The 24,479-nt window shown below is 44.1% G+C and overlaps 1 protein-coding gene across 1 annotated transcript in view; it reads right to left on the reverse strand.

The window, feature by feature from the left end:
* The window catches only part of ACOXL (acyl-CoA oxidase like), a 315,604-nt gene that overhangs the window by 246,072 nt on the left and 45,053 nt on the right, over positions 1 to 24,479 (reverse strand). Inside the window, 1 exon segment of the mRNA XM_032653453.1 lies at positions 20,198 to 20,330. Within this exon segment, the coding sequence (XP_032509344.1) occupies positions 20,198 to 20,330 (133 nt within the window).

The raw sequence follows: 24,479 nt of genomic DNA on the forward strand, positions 1-24,479 counted from the left end.
TGTCCTAGGGTTCTATCCGTCCATTTTGGGGGTTGTTTTTTTTTTTACTTTTTAAAAAAATTTTTTTCTTAATAATTATTCTTTTATTTTAATAACTTTATTTTATTTTACCTTACTTTATTTTATTCTCTTTTATTTTCTTTCTTTTCTTTTCTTTCTTTCCTTCCTTCCTTCCTTCCTTTATCTCCCTTTTATTCTGAGCCGTGTGGATGAAAGGCTCTTGGTGCTACGCCCAGGAGTCAGTGCTGTGCCTCTGAGGTGGGAGAGCCAACTGCAGGACACTGGTCCACAAGAGACCTCCCAGCTCCACGTAATATCAAATGGCAAAAATCTCCAAGAGATCTCCATCTCAACACCAACACCCAGCTTCACTCAATGACCAGCAAGCTACAGTGCTGGACACCCTGTGCCAAATAACTAGCAAGACAGGAACACAACCCCACCCATTAGCAGAGAGGCTGCCTAAAATCATAATAAGTCAACAGACACCCCAAAACACACCACCAGACATGGACCTGCCCACCAGAAAAACAAGACCCAGCCTCATTCACCAGAACAAAGGCACTAGTCCCCTCCACCAGGAAGCCTACACAACCCACTGAACCAACTTTAGCCACTGGGGACAGACACCAAAAACAACGGGAACTACGAACTTGCAGCCTGCAAAAAGGAGACCCCAAACACAGTAAGATAAGCAAAATGAGAAGACAGAGAAACACACAGCAGATGAAGGAGCAAGGTAAAAACCCACCAGACCTAACAAATGAAGAAAAAATAGGCAGTCTACCTGAAAAAGAATTCAGAATAATGATAGTAAAGATCCAAAATCTTGTAGATAGAACACAGAAAATGCAAGAAACATTTAACAAGGAACTAGAAGAACTAAAGATGAAACAAGCAAAGATGAACAGCACAATAAATGAAATTAAAAATACTCTAGAAGGGATCAATAGCAGAATAACTGAGGCAGAAGAACGGATAAGTGACCTGGAAGATAAAATAGTGGAAATGACTACTGCAGAGCAGAATAAAGAAAAAAAAATGAAAAGAACTGAGGACAGTCTCAGAGACCTCTGGGACAACATTAAACGCACCAACATTCGAATTATAGGGGTCCCAGAAGAAGAAGAGAAAAGGAAAGGGACTGAGAAAATAGTTGAAGAGATTATAGTTGAAAACTTCCCTAATATAGGAAAGGAAATAGCTAATCAAGACCAGGAAGCACAGAGAGTCCCACACAGGATAAATCCAAGGAGAAACACGCCAAGACACATATTAATCAAACTGTCAAAAATTAAATACAAAGAAAACATACTAAAAGCAGCAAGGGAAAAACAACAAATAACACACAAGGGAATCCCCATAAGGTTAACAGCTGATCTTTGAGCAGAAATTCTGCAAGCCAGAAGGGAGTGGCAGGACATATTTAAAGTGATGAAGGGCAAAAACCTACAACCAAGATTACTCTACCCAGCAAGGATCTCATTCAGATTAGATGGAGAAATTAAAACCTTTACAGACAAGCAAAAGCTGAGAGAGTTCAGCACCACCAAACCAGCTTTACAACAAATGCTAAAGGATCTTCTCTAGGCAAGAAACACAAGAGAAGGAAAAGACCTACAATAACAAACCCAAAACAATTAAGAAAATGGGAATAGGAACATACATATCTATAATTACCTAAAATGTAAATGGATTAAATGCTCCCACCAAAAGACACAGACTGGCTGAATGGATACAAAAACAAGACCCGTATATATGCTGTCTACAAGAGACCCACTTCAGACCTACAGACGCATACAGACTGAAAGTGAGGGGATGGAAAAAGATGTTCCATGCAAATGGAAACCAAAAGAAAGCAAGAGTAGCAATTCTCATATCAGACAAAACAGACTTTAAAATGACTATCAGAAGAGACAAAGAAGGACGCTACATAATGATCAAGGGATCAATCCAAGAAGAAGATATAACAATTGTATATATTTATGTACCCAACATAGCAGCACCTCAATATATAAGGCAAATACTAACAGCCATAAAAGGGGAAATCGACAGTAACACATTCATAGTAGGGGACTTTAACACCCCACTTTCAACCATGGACAGATCATCCAAAATGCAAATAAATAAGGAAACACAAGCTTTAAATGATACATTAAACAAGATGGACTTAATTGATATTTATAGGACATTCCATCCAAAAACAACAGAATACACATTTTTCTCAAGTGCTCATGGAACATTCTCCAGGATAGATCATATCTTGGGTCACAAATCAAGCCTTGGTAAATTTAAGAAAATTGAAATTTTATCAAGTATCTTTTCTGACCACAAGCTATGAGACTAGATATCAATTACAGGAAAAGATCTGTAAAAAATACAAACACATGGAGGCTAAACAATACACTACTTAATAACGAAGTGATCACTGAAGAAATCAAAGAGGAAATCAAAAAATACCTAGAAACAAATGACAATGGAGACACGACGACCCAAAACCTATGGGATGCAGCAAAAGCAGTTCTAAGAGGGAAGTTTATAGCAATACAATCCTACCTTAATAAACAGGAAACATCTCGAATAAACAACCTAACCTTGCACTTAAAGCAATTAGAGAAAGAAGAACAAAAAAAACCCTGAAGTTAGCAGAAGAAAAGAAATCATAAAGATCAGATCAGAAATAAATGAAAAAGAAATGAAGGAAACAATAGCAAAGATTAGCAAAACTAAAAGATGGTTGTTTGAGAAGATAAACAAAATTGATAAACCATTAGCCAGACTCATCAAGAAAAAAGGGGGGAAGACTCAAATCAGTAGAATTAGAAATGAAAAAGGAGAAGTAACAACTGACATTGCAGAAATACAAAAGATCATGAGAGATTACTACAAGCAACTCTATGCCAATAAAATGGACAACCTGGAAGAAATGGACAAATTCTTAGAAATTCACAACCTGCCAAGACTGAATCAGGAAGAAATAGAAAATATGAACAGACCAATCACAAGCACTGCAATTGAAACTGTGATTAAAAATCTACCAAAAAACAAAAGCCCACGACCAGATGGCTTCACAGGCGAATTCTTTCAAACATTTAGAGAAGAGCTAACACCTATCCTTCTCAAACTCTTCCAGAATATAGCAGAGGGAGGAACACTCTCAAACTCATTCTACGAGGCCACCATCACCCTGATACCAAAACCAGACAAAGATGTCACAAAGAAAGAAAACTACAGGCCAATATCACTGATGAACATAGATGCAAAAATCCTCAACAAAATACCAGCAAACAGAATCCAGCAGAACATTAAAAGGATCATACACCATGGTCAAGTGGGGTTTATCCCAGGAATGCAAGGATTCTTCAATATACGCAAATCTATCAATGTGATACACCATATTAACAAATTGAAGGAGAAAAACCATATGGTCATCTCAACAGATGCAGAGAAAGCTTTTGACAAAGTTCAACACCCATTTATGATAAAAACCCTCCAGAAAGTAGGCATAGAGGGAACTTTCCTCAACATAATAAAGGCCATATATGACAAACCCACAGCCAACATCATCCTCAATGGTGAAAAACTGAGAGCATTTCCACTAAGATCAGGAATAAGACAAGGTTGCCCACTCTCACCACTCTTATTCAACATAGTTTTGGAAGTTGTAGCGACAGCAATCAGAGAAGAAAAGGAAATAAAAGGAATCCAAATCGGAAAAGAAGAAGTAAAGCTGTCACTGTTTGCAGATGACATGATACTATACATAGAGAATCCTAAAGATGCTATCACAAAACTACTAGAGCTAATCAATGAATTTGGTAAAGTAGCAGGATACAAAATTAATGCACAGAAACCTCTGGCATTCCTATACACTAATGATGAAAAATCTGAAAATGAAATCAAGAAAACACTCCCATTTACCACTGCAACAAAAAGAATACAATATCTAGGAATAAACCCACCTCAGGAGACAAGAGACCTCTATGCAGAAAATTATAAGACACTGATGAAAGAAATTAAAGATGATACAAATAGATGGAGAGATATACCATGTTCTTGGATTGGAAGAATCAACATTGTGAAAATGACTCTACTACCCAAAGCAATCTACAGATTAAATGCAATCCCTATCAAACTACCACTGGCATTTTTCACAGAACTAGAACAAAAAATTTCACAATTTGTATGGAAACACAAAAGACCCCAAACAGCCAAAGCAAATCTTGAGAACGAAAAATGGAGCTGGAGGAATCAGGCTCCCTGACTTCAGACTATACTACAAAGCTACAGTAATCAAGACAGTATGGTACTGGCACAAAAACAGAAAGATAGATCAATGGAACAGGATAGAAAGCCCAGAGATAAACCCACGCACATATGGTCACCTTATCTTTGATAAAGGAGGCAGGAGTGTACAGTGGAGAAAGGACAGCCTCTTCAATAAGTGGTGCTGGGAAAACGGGACAGGTACATGTAAAAGTATGAGATTAGATTACTCCCTAACACCATACACAAAAATAAGCTCAAAATGGATTAAAGACCTAAATGTAAGGCCAGAAACTATCAAACTCTAGAGGAAAACATAAGCAGAACACTCTATGACATAAATCACAGCAAGATCCTTTTTGACCCACCTCCTAGAGAAATGGAAATAAAAACAAAAATAAACAAATGGGACCTAATGAAACTTCAAAGCTTTTGCACAGCAAAGGAAACCATAAACAAGACCAAAAGACAACCCTCAGAATGGGAGAAAATATTTGCGAATGAAGCAACTGACAAAGGATTACTCTCCAAAATTTACAAGCAGCTCATGCAGCTCAATAACAAAAAAACAAAAAACCCAATCCAAAAATGGGCAGAAGACCTAAATAGACATTTCTCCAAAGAAGATATACAGACTGCCAACAAACACATGAAAGAATGCTCAACATCATTAATCATTAGAGAAATGCAAATCAAAACTACAATGAGATATCATCTCACACCAGTCAGAATGGTCATCATCAAAAAGTCTAGAAACAATAAATGCTGGAGAGGATGTGGAGAAAAGGGAACACTCTTGCACTGCTGGTGGGAATGTGAATTGGTACAGCCACTATGGAGAACAGTATGGAGGTTCCTTAAAACTCTAAAAATAGAACTAGCGTATGACCCAGCAATCCCACTACTGGGCATATACCCTGAGAAAACCATACGTCAAAAAGAGTCATGTACCAAAATATTCATTGCAGCTCTATTTACAGTAGCCAGGAGATGGAAACAACCTAAGTATCCTTTATTGGATGAATGGATAAAGAAGAGGTGGCACATATATGCAATGGAATATTACTCAGCCATAAAAAGAAACGAAATTGAGCTATTTGTAATGAGGTGGATGGACCTCGAGTCTGTCATACAGAGTGAAGTAAGTCAGAAAGAGAAAGACAAATACCATATGCTAACACATATATATGGAATTTAAGGGAAAAAATGTCATAAAGAACCTAGGGGGAAGACAGGAATAAAGACACAGACCTACTAGAGAATGGACTTGAGGATATGGGGAGGGGGAAGGGTAAGCTGTGACAAAGTGAGAGAGTGGCATGGACATATATACACTACCAAATGTAAAACAGATAGCTAGTGGAAAGAAGCCACATAGCGCAGGTAGATCAGCTCGGTGCTTTGTGACCACTTAGAGGGGTGGGACAGGGAGGGTGGGAGGGAGGGAGATGCAAGAGGGAAGAGATATGGGAACATATGTATATGTATAACTGATTCACTTTGTTATAAAGCAGAAACTAACACACCATTGTAAAGCAATTATACTCCAATAAAGCTGTAAAAAAAAAAGATAATTCAGGGAGCAGAATTCTGAAAAACAATCTCTAATTGATATCTACAGAGGATTACAGAAGCATTTGCATCTAAAAAATGTATCTCTATAGAAAAGGAATAGATAAGAGAAAGAGCTCTTGAAAATTAACAATAATTGTATAAATAAAGAGGTGTAATCAGGGAAATGTCCAGAACATAGAAAAACTTCTGTTGAAAAATTTGAGGGAAAAATAAGAGGCAATCAAGATAACAGTTGTAACCTCCAAATAATTATAGTTTGAATTATCAAAGAACTAGTAGAAGAAAATTCCCCAGAATGAAAAGAGATATTAGTTTTCACATTGAAGGAGCCTATCAAGTGCCATGCCGGAAAAATGAAAAAAAAAAACAGATGTAAACACTTTCTTGAGAAATTTCCACGACAACCAACTTCCAGAGACAAAGTGCCGGCCTCATCCAGGGAAATATATGACTTTCCACTAGCAAACTTTATGCTAGAAGCCAATGGAGCAACACCTTGAAAATTTGAGCGAAAAAGATTTTCAACTGGCAAGTCTCAGCTAAACTATCAATCAAATGGGAGGGCAAAATATGGACCATTTCATACACACAAAGAATCAAAATATGACCATGCATACACCTTCCAGAGGAAATTACTTGAGGATATACTCAAAAAAACCCAAAGAAAACCAAGCAAAAGGACAGTAAGATATAGGAAAAAGTTGACCTACTCCTAGAAATCCAGTAAAAAGAATAATATTTAGAAAATGATTGCTGTACATCAGGCTTAGAAACAACAGATTAAAATAAGAAATCAGCTCCATAAGACCTTCCAGGAGAAAAGTGGTCAGATTCCATGCAACAGAGAAAATGAGCACAAAGCTGGAAAGTATTACTGATATGATGATATGATATGAGGAATAAGGATGAAGACATATGTTTCCGCTCCCAAAAAGAAAAAAGAAAGGCAACTGGAAACTCCAGGAGAAACCGAAAACCTCACAAAAAATCCAATGATCTAGATAGTAAGCAAACAAAAATGTGACATGATTTTGAGTAATTACAGAGTGTAAGAAAAGTGATTTGGCCTTGATGCTAAGAATAGTGTTCTTCAAATTGTAAAGGTGTCATGGCATTGGACCTATAGAGAGAAAACACTGTCCTCATATACTACACAGTTCTACAGTGAAGAGTACTTCATAGCCCTGGCCATAATAATGTAACTTAAAATCCAGAAGCTAGATTATAGTTAAAGTATCAGCCTTGACAATATAAAAGTCAATGGTCCAATTAACAGAGGCAGGGAGCAGCTATAAAGGAGTCAAGAAATGGGGTTGTTCAGATAAGAAAAGGAAGCTTAAGAAGATTCATAGGCACCTTGGTAATCCTTGGGAGAATTAAAAACAATATCGTAAAAATCAAAAATTGTGAGGGTAAAAAAAACTAAAAGGAGGGACAGGGGTGGGGTGTGGTGTAAGTGAACTAAACTCATCTCCCATAGCAAAAATGTAGAAATGCCTAGAGTCGATAAATAAGAGAGTTACAACTCACAAATATTCCACTAACCATCGCTTTGCTTCTTTTCTTCGCACTTATGAGGGGTTTGTGGAGGCAAATTTAAATGGTCCAGTTCACTTTTTAAAATTTATCTAAGGAAGTGTGAACTTTTTTTGGCTTATTAAATTTCACCGTGGTAGGCAGAGGTATTCAAAAATCATTCCACTGGACTGAGCTCAAAGTTGAACACACTCAATGAATGTTCATTGTAAGCAGACCTTTTCCCCATAAAAGGACATTCAATGTAAAGGGCCAGCCTGTCTCCCCTCCCCTCTCCTACTCCCAGTACACAGATGGTGACACACGGCTATCAGGCAAAGACGGCAGTGCCATTGTAAAAAATCAGGTCCCAGGTCCCAGTGGGGAAGGAAGCCTGGACTCTGGCCCATCGGCTAACCATTCGGCACCTGCCAAATCCCAGTTTGGATGGAATCTCCACGTTTTTAAATGTAGACAACAAATTATTTTAAATGTTTGGCTTGGTTTGGTTTGGTTTGGTTTGGTTTGGTTTACCAAAGCAAATAAAACTGCGAGCCAAAGAGGTCCAGGAATGCCAAGGAGTTGGGTCTACGCTGAACTCAAAGAACCTCTTGCTTGAGGATTACTAAGTCATCCCAGTGTGAGTCAGGGCCAGACTCCAGTGCCAGAATGCTGTAGCAGGAGGTCCAGAAAACTCTAGACACACTGTTACCTCTTTCTATATCTCAGTTTTCCCACTGGGAAAATGGGAATCATGACAGTACCCATCTCATAGGGCTGCTGGGACGATTAAAAGAGCGATTACATATAAAAGGCTCCAAACACATACAGGGAAGCACTGGATGGATTCATCAGCTGGGACAACGGAACAGAGTAATGAAACGTGGAGTGAGGAAAAGGGACGGTGACCTGTACCAGCACCTGTGCTACATGGAGTATCAAGTTTCTGGTGGAAAATCTCCTAAGGACAGCAAGCCATCCATGCATCCATCATCCATGTCTGACCTTCCAGGTGGCACAGACAGACAACAGGGCTTCCATGGAGAGGTGAAGCTCCTCGCAGCTGCTGCCTGGGCACACTTTCTACCTGTCCTCCGTGAGCAGGCTGCTGGAGCCAAGGAAGGCAAGCCCCTCCCAAGCAGGACCCAGGCCCAGAACAACTTGGAAGCAGTTCACACTGGCAACAGCATCACTCATTCCGTCACAGCTAACACGGCCACAACCCAGGGTGAGGAGGCTGGGGTTTCCCACAGGGTTTAATCAGCCTCTGATGACTTAGTTGAAGGGACCTCTGTTCCTTGAAACATTGTTACAGCCGCAAACATCTAACATTCCTGGACCACATCAAATCAGGAGGGAGGCCCCAGATTTTTCTCTCCTGCAGCACAGAATGCCGTACAGCACTGTGTGTGCTCGGGCTGTCCACCTGCAAACATGACCTGGGTACTGTGCTCCATGGGGAAGGGCCGGATGCCAACTCCTAGGTCTCTGTGCCAGAGAGACCCAGAGGCTTCATTTAGAAATGTTTCCATAGAAGATGTGCATTGGACTCTGATCTCTGTGGTCCCATCCACCATAAAACTCCTGCGACCCTGTCTTTATGAAGAGTTATTCTCAAACCTCCACCACCACCTGCCAGCAAGATCCCTGGAGGCTTCCTCACACGATGGAGCCCCTGAAGGTACTGTAGTAGCTCAGTTACCTGGATACACCTGAGCCACTGGAGAGCACAGACCTGCACCAGGTCAGCTCTGCTCACCACCCACTGTGTCTCGTGCAAGGAAAGCATTCCACACGAGCTTACAGAAATTGAAGCAAATTCAAAGCAGGAATTCTTTCAAATACCCATTTCAAATATTCATGTCATGTGCTACTTATCTATGGTTGTACAGGATCTTTAGATCTTTGGCTTTGGAGGAAAAAGGCAGATGTATCTTTAAAAAAAATAAATGTCTACATTTCAATTGTTAAAAATGTAAACAACTGCCATGGAAACACCACAAAAAATATTTAACCATTTTCACAACCACCCAAGATACTGCAAACTTATTTTTAAGACATTTGTGAGTCAAATTATATCCTGAAAAGTCATCAAGATAACTCCACATCCTTTTGCACAGCAAAGTAAACAACAAACAAAATGAAAAGACAACCTACAGAATGGGAGAAAATATTTGCAAATGATGCAGCTGACAATGGCTTAATATCCAAAACATACAAACGGCTCATACAACTCCATAACAGAAAAGTAAATAACCCAATCAAATATGGGCAGAAGACCTAAATAGGCATTTCTCCAAAGAAGACATACAGATGGCCAATAGGATGCTCAACATCACTAATTATTAGAGAAATGCAAATCAAAACTATAATACAATGTGATATCACTTCACACCAGTCAGAATGGCCATCATTAAAAAGTCTACAAATAGGGGCTTCCCTGGTGGCGCAGTGGTTGAGAGTCTGCCTGCCGATGCAGGAGACATGGGTTCGTGCCCCGGTCCGGGAAGATCCCACATGCCGCGGAGCGGCTGGGCCCGTGAGCCGTGGCCACTGAGCCTGAGCGTCCGGAGCCTGTGCTCCACAACGGGAGACGCCACAACAGTGAGAGGCCGGCGTACCGCAAAAAAAAAAAAAAAAAGTCTACAAATAACAAATGCTGGAGAGGGTATGGACAAAAGGGAACCCTCCTACACTGTTGGTGAGAATGTAAATTGGTGCAGCACTATGGAGGTTCCTCAAAAAACTAGAAATAGAACTGCCTTATGATCCAGCACTATGGAGGTTCCTCAAAAAACTAGAAATAGAACTGCCTTATGATCCAGCACTCCCACTATTGGGCGTATATCCGGACAAAATTATAATTCAAAAAGATACATGCACCCAAATGTTCACAGCAGCACTATTCACAATAGCCAAGACACGGAAGCCACCTAAACGTCCATGCACAGATGAATGGAAAAAGAAGATGTGGTACATATGAACAATGCAATACTACTCAGCCATAAAAAAGAATGAAATAATGCCATTTGCAGCAACATGGATGGACCTAGAGATTATCATACTAAGTGAAGTAAGTCAGAAAGAGAAAGACAAATACCATATGATATCACTTACACATGGAATCTAAAATATGACACAAATGAACTTATTTACAAAACAAAAACAGACTTACAGACATAGAGAACAGACTTGTGGTTGCCAAGAGGACGGAGGAGGTGGGGTGGGAGAGGGGTGGATTGGGAGTTTGGGATTAGCAGATGCAAACTATTATATATAGGATGGATAAACAACAAGACCCTACGGTATAGCCCAGGGAACTATATTCAACTATATTGAACCATATTCAATATCTTGTAATAAACCATTATGGAAAAGAATATATAGTTAATATTTTAAAATAATAAATAAAACTTGAAGTTTTTGGAGAATCAAAATATGCATAAGTGATAGAAGGAATGGTGTAGGAAGTTAATCTCAAGAGAAGATTTCCAAGTAGCCCTGAACTGCTTATAAGTTGCCTTCCAAAATATATATATATATACACATATATGTGTATATATATGTATATGCACACATATATATATAACTGAATCACTTTGCTGTACACCTGAAACTAACACAACATTGTCAATCAACTATACTTCAAAAAAAATAAATTAAACGGAAGATAGCTCCACATCCTATTTACAGTTTTGGTCTTCAGCCAGACGATTATTAGGCTGATGCATCCCTGCCCTTTTGTTGACCACATTGTAAAAATCAACACTCATAGCTGGTAAGAAGCCAAACTAATGAGAACCAAAAAAATCCCAGCCAATTCTTACATACAAAAGTAAATAAATGTAAAGGAAAAAATAATCTGCAGATCATTACTGGTATTTGTCACCCTCTGGTGGTCAGCCTCAGGAAGCTTCTACATCAGAAAACTCTGGAGACTGTATTTTACAGACAATCCCTCTGAGGATCATTCAGGCCAAAGCCCTGATCCCATGGGACTTCCCCAGCGTTCGAGCAAGTTCTGCTACTCTGCTCCCCACACTGTGTGTATGTGAGTGCGTGTGAGGATGCTAAAGAAGGAATAACTCCAACCTGAGTAGAAGAAGATAAGCAGCGTGACTCCACTTCCTCACAGCACACACAATGCATCTAAAAAGACAAACATACAACTGACACGGATGAGTCACTGTTTTCATCTCTCCAGTACCACTCTCTGCGTGAAGAGATGACTGGCCATGTCACAAAAGTGCCAAGAGAATAAATATATGGCAACTTCGGCTCACCAATTTCAACAAAACACACACTGGTGAGTACTGTACACCTCCAAGACATTCCTCTAGGGAACCCATTTGCTCCCCTCTCTCCACCCTCCATTATGCCACATTGTTTGAGGGGGCAGGGGTCTCACTGTGCTCAGTATTAGAGTATGCCCACTTCTTTCCAAACCTATTCAATTCAGTCCCCACACTGAAGCCCTCATGTGTACAAGGCCCTACAGAGATGCTCCTTATTCGAGCCTACTGCTAGAAGAGGGCCTGGATCTAGAGGACGGTGTTTGCCTCTGGCCTCTCCTTACACACTCCTGCCTGGGAAGTTTTTCTAAAATATGGTGTCCATTAGGTAAGTGACTGCCTTTTGTCTAGAATATTCCACACCTCCCATTAACTACGAAATCATAGAAGAACTGATCATCACTGTGTTCAGAGTCTTTGTAGCAGAATGGGTGGGTGGGTGGATGGATGGGTCGATGAATGAACAGGTGGGTGTACGAGCATGTTGGTGGACAGGTAGATGGATGAGTGCATGCATGGGAGGATAGAAGGAAGGAAGGAAGGGAGGGAGGAAGGAAGGGGGGAAGGAAGGAAGGGAGGGAGGGAGGGAGGAAGGATAGACTTCCATGACATTTAGTGCTCTACTAGGCCCTGCACTGAGACTGAATAAAAAGATATGATACCTGCCAAGTAAATTTTCTGCTAATAATGATAAAAATTAGATCAATCTAAGTGACAAGAAGAAGAGATGAAGATAAAATGATCCCAGAAGAAAATAAAAATAGGTGACCTCCTAGCAGGAATTAAACGGACAAAAATCTGGTAGTTTTATAGTGGTAGCCACAGAAATTGACTGAGCTTCAACTCAGGGAGGAATGTCACAGCATCTGGTTCAAGGTCATCAGGGAAGATAGAATGTCACACTCTGACACAAGCTGTCTAGCCCCAGCCCCAGCCTGTGACTAAGGCACACGAGCATGGCACTACAGGAACCAGACGCCAGGAAGAGAACAGACGTCAGGGATATCTCTGGGAACGCATCAGAACCTGGGTGAAGAGGAAGCCCCAAGGCGAGACCAGAGGCCAGCAGGAACACACGGCCTGCTCTGCCCTGTGTTCACCCAATGCTCACAGGCCCAAGTGACTGCACCACCTCGCCCCTTGTGGTTAAAGAGTCACCTCTGACTCAGAAGGATACTCAGATGCCCCCAACCTCCTCCTCTTTGTTGTTCTAGTTCTCCATGAACCCTCACCATCAGAAGGTCTTGGAAAGGTCATTTGAGGACATGATATCCCCAAACCCCCATCAACAGAGGGGCAAGACTCTCTTGAAAATGTGGGCTCTAGCACCTTCCACAGACCCTTGATTCACATCCAACAATGCTCACCATCGGGAAAGGCCGTGTGTCTATCACAAGGCCCAAGAGTCCCACCTGAAACCAATTTCTTCCCTTTGCTCTCCCCTCAGCCCAAGGAGATAGGAAAAGCTGCCCACCATCTTCAACACTGCAACCTTTGAGGACTCAAAGATGGTTATTTGGGCTCTCCAGTCATCTCTCAAGACCACGTGTCCTTCACTGAACCCCAGGAGGTCAGTCAGACGGCACGGAGCCCACCGCTCCCCATCCCACCACGTGGCTCTCACCACGACCATAGCCACTTTTCAGCCCCATCCAGACTCAGCCTCCTAATTCTCCACCCTCAGCTCTGAGCAGCCACTACCACCTCGGGGTAAGCATGTGTTATAAACCCTATTTGTGATCCTCACAACCTCAGATGTCATTTTTAATCATCAGTATACCTGAACTTGATTGTATAAGCTTCCAGGTCCCTTTTAACAATAATAACAGCCTACATGTACTGATGATTTAGTATTTAAAGCCCTAGCCAGTAAGTCCCCTACATACGAACCTTCGAGTTGCGAACTTTCAAAGATGCGAACGTGCGTTCACATGTCCAATCACGTAAGTTAGTTCATGTGTCTGGCGTACATTGTCACATGCGTGCATCCTCTAAAAGTGGTTGTGCCTTTATGTACTTTACTACACAGTACTGTGTAGACCGCAGTAGTACAGTATCTTTATTTCAAGCCCAGGATGTCCGGAAGCAAGCGTAAAAGCAGCGGTGATGTAGCTGGTACTGCTAAGAAGCGCCAAGCAATAATGATGGAAACAAAAGTGGAGGAAGAAGAAGTAACTGAAGAACCGAAGAGATTCACGATGCAGGAAAGGGCAAGGGGATTTTCTTTCTTTTCTAAAAAAATTTTCTAATAATTTATTTTTATTATTTATTTTTTTATTTTTGGCTGCGTTGCGTCTTCGTTGCTGTGCGCGGGCTCTGTCTAGTTGCGGCGAGCGGGGGCTGCTCTTTGTTGCGGTGCGCGGGCTTCTCATTGTGGTGGCTTCTCTCATTGCAGAGCACGGACTCTAGGAGAGCAGGCCTCAGCAGCTGTGGCGCACGAGCTCAGCAGTTGTGGCTCGTGGGCTCTAGAGCGCAGGCTCAGCAGCCGTAGCACACGGGCTTAGTTGCTCCGCGGCCTGTAGGATTTTCCCGGACCAGGGCTCGAACCCATGTCCCCTGCATTGGCAGGCAGATTCTTAACCAATGGACCACCAGGGAAGTCCTAGGATTTTCTTTATTTGAGGAGGCACTGTTAGTTTTTGAGGCACAGGACCCAAACCTAAAATGGTACACAAAGGTTGCAGCAGCCGTTCAGAATGCAATCCAGTGCTACGGTGTCAGTGTCATTCATCCATGACAAGAAAAAAAGAGCTACTACCCAGACATCACTGGATCGTTTTTTCAAGAGGGTAAAACCTGTGCCATCAACGTCAAGCGTGAGTGAAACTGCAGTTGTCCTCTGTCTCCTATTGCTGACGAGCCTTCAGCTCTACCATCTCCCACCTCCTCTCCTTCCTCCAGTCAGTAACTCTTCTTGCCTGTTCACTCGATGCCAGCCCTGTATGCCAGCTGTTGTACTGGACTACTGTACTTTTCAAGGGACTATGCTGTAAAATTTTAAATGTTTTGTGTTTTGTGTTTGTTTGTTTTTTATGTATTATTTGTGTTAAAAGTATTAAAAACCTATTACAGCGTTAGTTGGGTACGTAGGCTCTCTTTGTTGAACTTACGAACAAATTGGACTCATGAACGCAGTCTCGGAACGGAAGTCGTTCATATGTAGGGGACTTACTGTATAAGCCCCTTACAGGTATTAATTCCCTCAGGCTTTACAACAGCTCTACAAAGGGGTGCTGTTATGATTTTTAGAGGTGTAGAGATGGTTCAATAACCTGCCAAGGCCATGCAGAGGCAGGATGCAAATCCAGAGAGGCTGATTCCAGAGTCCGTGTTCTCAGTGGCCTCACTCTGGAGTCTAGAACAGGCATAACATTCCAACTGCTTCCAGGCGTGCCAACCCCACTCCTCTCAACTCAGCAACTTTACACGGGGCATCTTGCCTTCCCTCGGCTCAGCGCTGGGCACTGGGACAAGGCGATAAGGACAAGCACGGCTCCCAGCAGCTGCAGTCCTGGCTAATGCCTGTGGTGAGGTTCTTCCTGACCCAAGGACTCAGCGGCCTGCTGGTGGCCTGCCATGACCCAAAGCTGTAACTCAGCCAACTCAGTAGCTCACACCTGTGACCAAGCATCTCCAGCTCCTAGGTATTCAGGAACTGTGTCGGGCTGCCCCTGTTCCCCCTTAATTCTACAGTATCTTTTAATAGTATCTACATGTCAATCTTATCTACTCAACATGCTGGGACCATCCTTCCAAACACGGGACCATTTACTACCGTAACAAGGACCACCGAAGTCAAAGGAAGCATAGTCAGTGCCCACCTCAGGCAAATTCCTTTACCTCCTCTGCCTCAGTTTCCCCATATGTGAAGTAAGGGTACCAATGGAACCCTCTCAGAGTTGTGCGAGGAGAAATGAGTTAACACCTGTAAAGCACTTATGACAGGCATGGCTTATAATAAAGGCTCAATAAGTATTATTTTCTTGTAACAGTCTTGGTGGTGGTGGTGATGGTGAAGAGATGAATTAACTCATGGAATTTTCACAATGTTTCCATCAGATGGATTTTTTTTTTTTTTGGCCTCATTTCACGCAGTGAGAAAACTAAAAGCTCAGAGAAATTGAAGTGAAGCCCCAGGCCCACTACTCTCCAGTGGCAGCAGACCCTGAGCCCATCCGGGGGCGCCATGACCGTGGGGTCTCCTCCCTGCCCGCGGTTAGGAGTGGTGGCCTCATCCTGACAGAACAAAGTCACTTGACGCCTCCAGCATCTGTGCTCTGCAGGGTGTCCCCTTGGCCAGGGAGGCCCAAAGACTCAGCCTACAGTCCCCCAGGCTCTCCTGGCCGACCACCCAACCCCGGGGGGGATCTGGGCCCCGCTTTGTGACCTCACCAAGCACACGGCAGAGTTGCCAAAAGCAGGCGAGGCAAACAAGGGCCAGCTGATCATTTCACTCAAAGAAACGAGAGAAGCCGTAGCTTCCTCCACAGAAACCGTGCTTTCCAGCAGCCGGCAGGGTGGGCGTGGTCTCAGCGATCCCTGGATCCAGAACTGGAGATACAGTCCAGGACTCCTGACTTGTACTCAACACGCAGACCCTGCAGTATGGCCCCTGCGTGTCGCTGACACCCTGTGCGAGGTGCCCACCCACCCCGGGTGACTCCCTGACCACCAGGGCCTCATCCCTAACTGCAAAACGGGTGCCAACACAGTGCCCCCTCCTGGCACCGTAAGCCGGCACGTACATACGAAGCAGACACAAAGGGCAGTGCCTGGGACAGGACAAACAGGAAGGACGAAAGAAGACACCTTGTTCTGGGCGGAAGAGCCACAGAGAGTTAGAAGGGAGATGCCGCAACATCCGTCCCGGTCACCCTGGCAACAGGCTGAGGGGTTGCGATGGGGAGGCACAGAATGAACACATACTGAGAACTTATCTCCGCTAAGAACTAACCCAGGTGCTTTCTATGTGAATTCTGATTCATTCTTCATCCATTCTTTCAGGTCCTATTTGCTGTGCACCTACTCGGTGCCCAGCATTGTGTGGGAGGCTGAATACACGGCAGCGAACGAGGCCGGCAGGGCCCCTGGCAGTATGGAGCTTTTAGGCTCGCAGGGGAGACCTATCACACCATGAGTCGGTTATAACCACAATAAACGCTGCAAGGGGAGTGCAGAGCCTTGGAACATGACAGAGGGACCGCTTGCGGGCTGTGACCTTTCTGAAGGAGGTACATTTACCGGAGCTCTGAAACATCCGGGAAACTAACCAGGCGAAAGGTGGGGACGGGTTCGCCAGGCTGCACCGCAGCACGAGGTGGGCGGGGTGAGAGGTCGGTCGTGGAAGGCACTGGAAACGAAGAGAATGTGTCTTGATCCTGGAGGCACTGTGAGGCCACAGAGGGTGACAGGGTGGCTGGGATGAGGCCAGGAATTTAGAACTGCATCCGTCTGTTCTGTGCAGTGGTTCTCCAAGGGCGGTCCTGGACCGGTAACCTCAGCATCACCGGGTAGAAATGTAGATTCTCTGGCCGCGCCCCAGAGCTGCTGCATCCGAAACCTTGAGGGTGGGACCCGGCTACGGAGTAACACCTACTTAAAGGATTAGGGAGACTCTTTTGAAAGTGGGCACCAGCTTGCCTTATGCTAGAATATTATTTCCATGCAAAATCGACCCCAAACTCTGGGCTAGACCTCGTGTACATTTCACATTTCCTCTACTTCTGCCTCCAAACCCACCGTGAATCTCCCCAGCTTCCTTCCTCCTTCTGAAAAGGCTTCTCAGCACCCCCCCACCCCAACTTCGGCTGCAGAGTTCTCTCAATGCGCATCCCCCTGCCCCCAGCTCCTGCCAAATGTCTTAGTTTCCTTTTCCTTTTGTCTCTGCTAATCATTTAATCAGACATGGCATTTTGGGGCACAAACGAAAACATGGCTATTACAGCAAGACTTTAAGAGAAAATCTGAAGATATTGAGAAACGCTATGAAAATGAGAGATAACCATGGGGGGAAAAAAACACATCTGGGCAGAGTTTAAAATGACCAGGCATGCTGGCCTTGAGCAAACATCACCGTGGGGAGCCATGGTGACAGTTTTCTAACACAGGAGGAATGCCCTTTGGAGAAAGGGATCCGTTTTCCACTCATCAGCGAGCACAGAAAAAGCAGGATCTTCTCAGGTTTCAGCTGAGAAAGCATCTGTCCTGTGTTTAAGCTGTAGGAGGGGAGGGAGCTGCCAAGAGAGCTGGTGAGATCATCCTCGCCAGAGATGCTCTCGATGAGATCACAGCGGCCAGGGTCCGTGAGGGATGACACATCGGCCGTATCTGGACCACATGGGTCTGAGGCCCGTCCAGCTCTGCGAGGGGTCTCCCCGTCACCGGGCAAACCCACCTCCCAAACAGGGCAGGTGCCGACTCACGACCATTGTGTTTCGCTTCAGATACTCAGGAATCCAAGGGACACCGAGCACCTCTGCAAAACGTCTCAGATCGCCTGGCTGCCTGGAGGCCAGGACTCCAGGCGTTTGTTTCATGGAAAAGCCCATTTACTCCTTTCCCACAGCCAACGCCTATCTCCCCAGTAACAGCAGCAGGAGCTGCCATCATATCAGCAACAGCTCTGAGCGACGGGGCCCTTGCTCCGTGCCAGCAACGCACTCACATCCTCACCCAGGCCTCACCATTATCAGAAGGCCCATTTTACAAATGAAGAAACTGAGGCTTAAAGAAGCCTACTGATCTGCCCACGCCCCCATGGCTGGTCACATCCAGGCTGAGGTTTGAGCCCAGGGTTCTCTGATTTCAGAGCCCACGATCGTGATAAGGCCTGTACATTGCCAGGAATGAAATGTGTGTGTCAGATGCCCAAAAAGGAATTGATCTAAATGTGCCCTCTTCCCCAGACACTCTGGAGTTGGCAGGGGCTGGCCCCTTGATAATGCTCAGGGAAATGGAGAAGGGGTGCCTTTTAAAAATCAGCCACTCTGTGTCCTCTCTCCCCACCCCCACTGCTCCAGATCTACTGATACTTAGAAATCAAGTCTCTCCCAGAAGGCCCCCCCGTGCCCCATCTACACCACCCTATGCCTGCCCCCCAGGACTCCACCACTGGCCTGAATGGGCGGACCGGTCCCTGGCAGGGTGGACATCCTTCACACGACATCACCCACTCCAAAACGTAACAGCACAGGGTTTCTACGGCACCTTTAGAGCCAGGAACCCGCACGTGGTTTTACTATGCACCAGCACCCTCCTCAGAGGGGCCCTGAGGCTGCTGTGATCAGAGGCGCTACAGTGCAGATACGGCTGCCCCCGCTTCACAGAACCCTGATCAGACTTCTGTCCCATCTTCTCTACGGTGCAATTCTGGGCTCGTCTGCTTTCTCTCCTCTTGCCTCCTTCTGGAGTCTGGAAAATGGCTGAAACTGTCTATCACAGACTCGGCAGAAGTATTTCCCTCCGTACTTTGCCGCTGCGCCAGCACCTTGGCCTCACCCCGGGCCCGCATCCTGAGGCCCTCCTGGGACCTCACTGACTCCGCCAGTTCAGCTGAGACCCGCTGAGCCACTGTGGACCTGGGTCTTCAGAACTCAATACGCACCCCACTCACTTTGAAGAGCCACCGAAAACAAGCACATAAAGCAGCGCCCACGGGCAGGCAGATGGTCACTGGCTCAGGACTGAGGGTCACAGCTGCACCCGCTGACGGGAAGGGCACCACATGAGACAGCTCGGTCAGGCAGGCTTCCCGTGAGCAGTGCAGACCCGGCAGAAGGGAGAAAGGAAGGATTTTCCTGCCTTTCAGGTGGCTACACACTGATGTCAGGCCTGGAGTCAGGTGAATGAAACTTATTCCTTCTTGATGGAGAATCTGGGTTCAAGCCACAGATGGATATTCACGGGTACGTTAATTCTCCTTCCAGCTTCCCCTAGCTCAGTGGAGCTTAAGAGATACAGAGACAGGGAGGGACCAGAGAACAGACAGTGCAGTGCCTCGAGGAGCAGGCAGCCTTCCAGAGCTCTTCTCTCCTGGCTGCTTCTTCCAAACCAAGACAGAGGAGGGGGCGGGAGGAAATGGGAGGCAGAGTTGGCTTCTGGAGGTCTGGCCTCATGAACTCCTGCCTGTGATGGTGACTGTCACACGCCAAACAGCCGTGCAAGCATCAGTGCCCCCCAGTGAATTCAGCCAAGGCACGCAGGCCCTTATCCATGAGTCAGCTCTTAGCTGCTTTTCCAGAAGATGTGTTTGTTCTGAGCAACCAATTCTCCTGGGACCATCTTTGGTGGCCCTGTTACCGCAACACCTATGTTCCACCCAGCGTAATCAGCAGCACACATCTGGGATGCAGGGGGATGGGACCCCATGGTAAGAAGGCTGCAGAAAGGTCCTCTGTGCAGCACCAACTGGCACTCGCTAGCATCTAACCAGCAACCCAGGCCACCTTACACCAACCGTGGCTCAGGCAGCTCAACTCCTGACATTGTTACCCACCCCTGGGACAGGCAGAGAATAAACAGCAAGGGAAATTAACATCAGAGTCAGTTACCTTCATACAGCCTGTAGCTTGGAAAGTCACAGCCAGTCTCAAAGGGGTCAGCACCGCCAGCATCGCATTGAATCTTGCACTCTTGTCCTTAATGGGGGAGTGGTACCGCCCATCTGGAGCCATAGAACCAAACCTGCAGTGGGGGAGAGGCAGGTGGAAAAGAGAGATGGGGTTCATGTAAGAGAAGAACATGGTGCCTAGAAATGAGGTCAGGTGGCTCCCACGAGCACACACAGGGTTCCCCATCCTGGATCCTCCCTCACAAGGCAGCAGTGTGGGGAGCAGGACAAGTGCCTCCCCAGGAGATGTTGAGAAAGGCTCAACTCATGGAAAGTAAAAGCAGATTTCCCGCCACTACTACCCTGCAACTCAGCAGTGGACTCTGACAAAGAGAGGCATGAGGACTGCCATCATCAAACCAACACCAGAGCCTGGCTGTAAAGACGGCACATCAATCCATGTTTTTTGCTTGTTTTTTTGTTTTGTTTTTTTGTTTTGTGTGTGTGTGTGTTACGCGGGCCTCTCACTGTTGCAGCCTCTCCCGTTGTGGAGCACAGGCTCCGGACGCGCAGGCTCAGCGGCCATGGCTCACGGGCCCAGCCGCTCCGCGGCACGTGGGATCCTCCCGGACCGGGGCACGAACCCGTGTCCCCTGCATCGGCTGGCGGACTCTCAACCACCGCGCCACCAGGGAAGCCCCTAATCTACTTTTTTGTTGTTGAGATACAAATCATTTACCATAAACTTCACCTTTTTAAAGTGTACAGTTCGACGGTTTTTAGTATATTCACGAAGTTGTACAACCATGACCACTATCCAATTTCAAAGCATTTCATCACCCCAAAAAGAAACCCCATACCATTAGCAGTCCTGTCCCATACCCTGTACCCTCCAGAGCCCGGCAACCATTAATCTACTTCCTAACTCTATGGATTTGTCTATTCTGGACATTTCACATAAGTAGTAGCATACAATGTGTGGCCTTTGTGTCTGGCTTCTTTCACTTGACACACTGTTTTCAAGGTTCACGCATGTTGTGACATGTATCGGTACTTCATTTCTTTTTATGGCCAAATGATGTTCCATTGTATGGATATACCTTATGTTGTTTATCCATTCATCAGTTGATGGATATTTGTGCTGTTTCCACATTTTTTTGGCTCTTATGAATAACTGTTACGAACATTTGTACACAAGCTTTTGTGTGGATATATATTTTCAATTCTCTTGTAGACAACGTCTTTGTAAAGACCGAGGAGTAGAATTGCTAGGTCCTATGAAGACGTTAAACTTTTGAAGAATGGCCAAATTCTTCTCCAAGTTGACCACACCAGTTTACATCCCCCCCAGCAATGGATGAGGGCTCCAGTTTCTCCTCACCCTCACCAACACTCGTTATCATCTGTTTCTTTTACTACAGCCATGAAGGGAGCGCAAAGTGGTACTTCACTGTGGTTTTCATTGGCATTTCCTTAACGACAGTGATGTTGATGTGCTTATTAGCCATTTCAATACCTTCTTTGGATAAGTGTCTATTCATATTTTTGCCCATTTTTAATTGGGTCATTTGTCTTCTTACTGTTGAGCTGTAATATAGTTCCTTTTACAGTCTGGATACTAGGTTCTTATGATATATAAGATTTGCAAATATTTTCTCCCACTCTGTGGATTGTCTTTTCACTTTCTTCATAGTGTCCTTTGCTGCACAAGTTTTTTAATTTTGATGACGTCCAATTTATCTATTTTTTCTTTGGTTCCTTGTGCTTTTGGTGTCACACCTAAGAAATCATTGCCTAAACAAGATCACAAAGATTTATACCTATGTCTTCTTTTTTTAAATATTTATTTATTTGGCTGCCTGGGTCTTAGTTGCGGCGTGTGGACTCTTAGTTGAGGCATGAGAGATCTAGTTCCCTGACCAGGGATCGAACCTGGGCCCCCTGCATTGGGAGTGTGGAGTCTTAACCGCTGGACCACCAGGGAAGTCCCAGCACCTATGTTTTCTTTTATGAGTTTTATACTTTTAGCTCTTACATTTAGATCTGTGATCCATCTTGTGTTAATTTTTGTATATCATATGAGGTAAAGGTCCAACTTCATGCTTATGATATCCAGTTGTGCCAGCACCATTTGTTGAGAAGACCATTTTTCCCCATTAAATTATCTTGTCAGCCTTGTTGAGTATCAATTGACCATAAGTGCAAGGATTTATCTCTAGATCCTCTATCTATTCCATTGTCCATACATCTAGCCTTATGCCAATTCCACACTATCTTGATAACTGTAGATTTGTAGTAATTTTTCAAATCAGGGATGTGAGTCCTCCTACTTTGTTCTCCTTTATCAAGATTGTTTTGGGTAGTCTGAGTCTCTTGCATTTCCATATGAATTTTAGAACCAGTTTCTCAGTTTTTTCAAAAAAAAAAAAAAGGCAGCTGGGATTTTGACAGGAATTCCATTGAATCTGTACATCTGCTTACAGACCCCTTTCTGATCAAAAGATAAACCAACACCCTCAAAGTGTGTTGCCTCTGCTGTTCTGTAGTATTTGGGGGGCAGCTTAAATACCTATGGAATGGCTTTTAAATCAAATCTTGCTTACCAAAGAATATTCTATATATTCTCATATTTTCTACAGACCGTGTAGCTCCCTATTATTTTTCTTTCTGGTTGAATCTGACTTTCTAATCCCTAGTGCATTGGATGAATGCTAAGCCAGTGGGTCCAGGTTCTGGCCGAGGACTGTCCAGTCCACTAAGATCCTGTTAGTATGGGTGAAGAATGGAGAGCTCCAGATGTGTGGCTCTCCTTCCCTCTTCCCCATCTCCGGGAGTGGAGTGAGGCTGATTAGCCACCAGGAAAGGTACAGGCACCTTTGGGGAAGGCTGCTGGTCCTATGATTTCCTGGCATGGGCACTGGTCATTCCTGAGGAGGCCTGTGGCCTTCATCACCCACCAGGACAACTACAAAGATGCTTTTGTTGTTTCCATTCCATTTCTTACCAATTCCCAGAGGGAAAAATGTCAACCAGAATTTGGTCCATTTTAAGTTTGTTTCCACCATATCTTCCTTAAACTTTTGGCATCTGTGACATTTATTTACTGGCAAGAACTTGCAGGCAGTAAAAAGGAGTAAAGTTACCCCAGTGTTCATTGCAGCACTATTTACAATAGCCAGGACACGGAAGCAACCTAAATGCCCATCAACAGAGGAATGGATAAAGAAGATGTGGTACATATATGCAATGGAATATTACTCGGCCATAAAAAAAGAACAAAATAATGCCATTTGCAGCAACATGGATGGACCTAGAGATTGCCATACTAAGTGAAGTCAGACAAAGACAAATATCATATGATATCACTGATATGTGGAATCTTTAAAAAATGGTACAAATGAACCTATCTACAAAACAGAAATAGAGTCACAGTTGTAGAAAACAAACTTATGGTTATCAGGGGTGAAAGGGAGGAGAGGGATAAACTGGGAGACTGGGAGTGACATATACACACTACTATATATAAAGTAGATAACTAATAAGAACCTACTGTATAGCGCAGAGAACTCTACTCAATACTCTGTAATGACCTACATGGGAACAGAATCTAAAAGAGTGGATATATGTATATGTATAACTGATTCACTTTGCTGTACACCTGAAACTAACACAACGTTGTAAATCAACTATATTCCAATAAAAATTAATAAAAAGGAGTAAAGTATTAAAGGAAAATTATAGGAAAGCAAGCAGCAAGCCTGATGGCTTGCTTCTTCACAAATTTAAATATCACTGTAGTTCAGGATTTTTATTGGATACATGAAATGCTGCTGAGAAAAGTAAAGTTAATTGGTGTTTCTTAGCCTCTGCAAAGAGCATAGTGAACCCCTGGGGCTCCATCCCTGGAATGCACTTGTAGAAGCAAACTTCATCTCATTCTTTCACCCATCTGACCTCACCAAGCGATGCTGGGAAATGACACTAAGCACCTCTGATATTATCCAATCAGTACTGGTTAGAACAGCCTCTGAAGCAGAAGGATGGTACCTTATCTCCTGTCATCCACAAAGGAGGCAATAACACTAATTATTTTATGATAACCAAAAAAAAATTTTTTAAGGAAATAATCTAAATGCCAACAATAAGGGATTCATACATAACTTATAGATCATTTAACAGTCTATTATGGCAACATTAAAAATGATAGGGGCTTCCTGGTGGCGCAGTGTTTAAGAATCCACCTGCCAATGAAGGGGTCATGGGTTCTATCCCTGGTCCGGGAA

The sequence above is a fragment of the Phocoena sinus genome, chromosome 13, assembly GCF_008692025.1.
Source record: "Phocoena sinus isolate mPhoSin1 chromosome 13, mPhoSin1.pri, whole genome shotgun sequence".
Lineage (NCBI taxonomy): Eukaryota > Metazoa > Chordata > Mammalia > Artiodactyla > Phocoenidae > Phocoena > Phocoena sinus.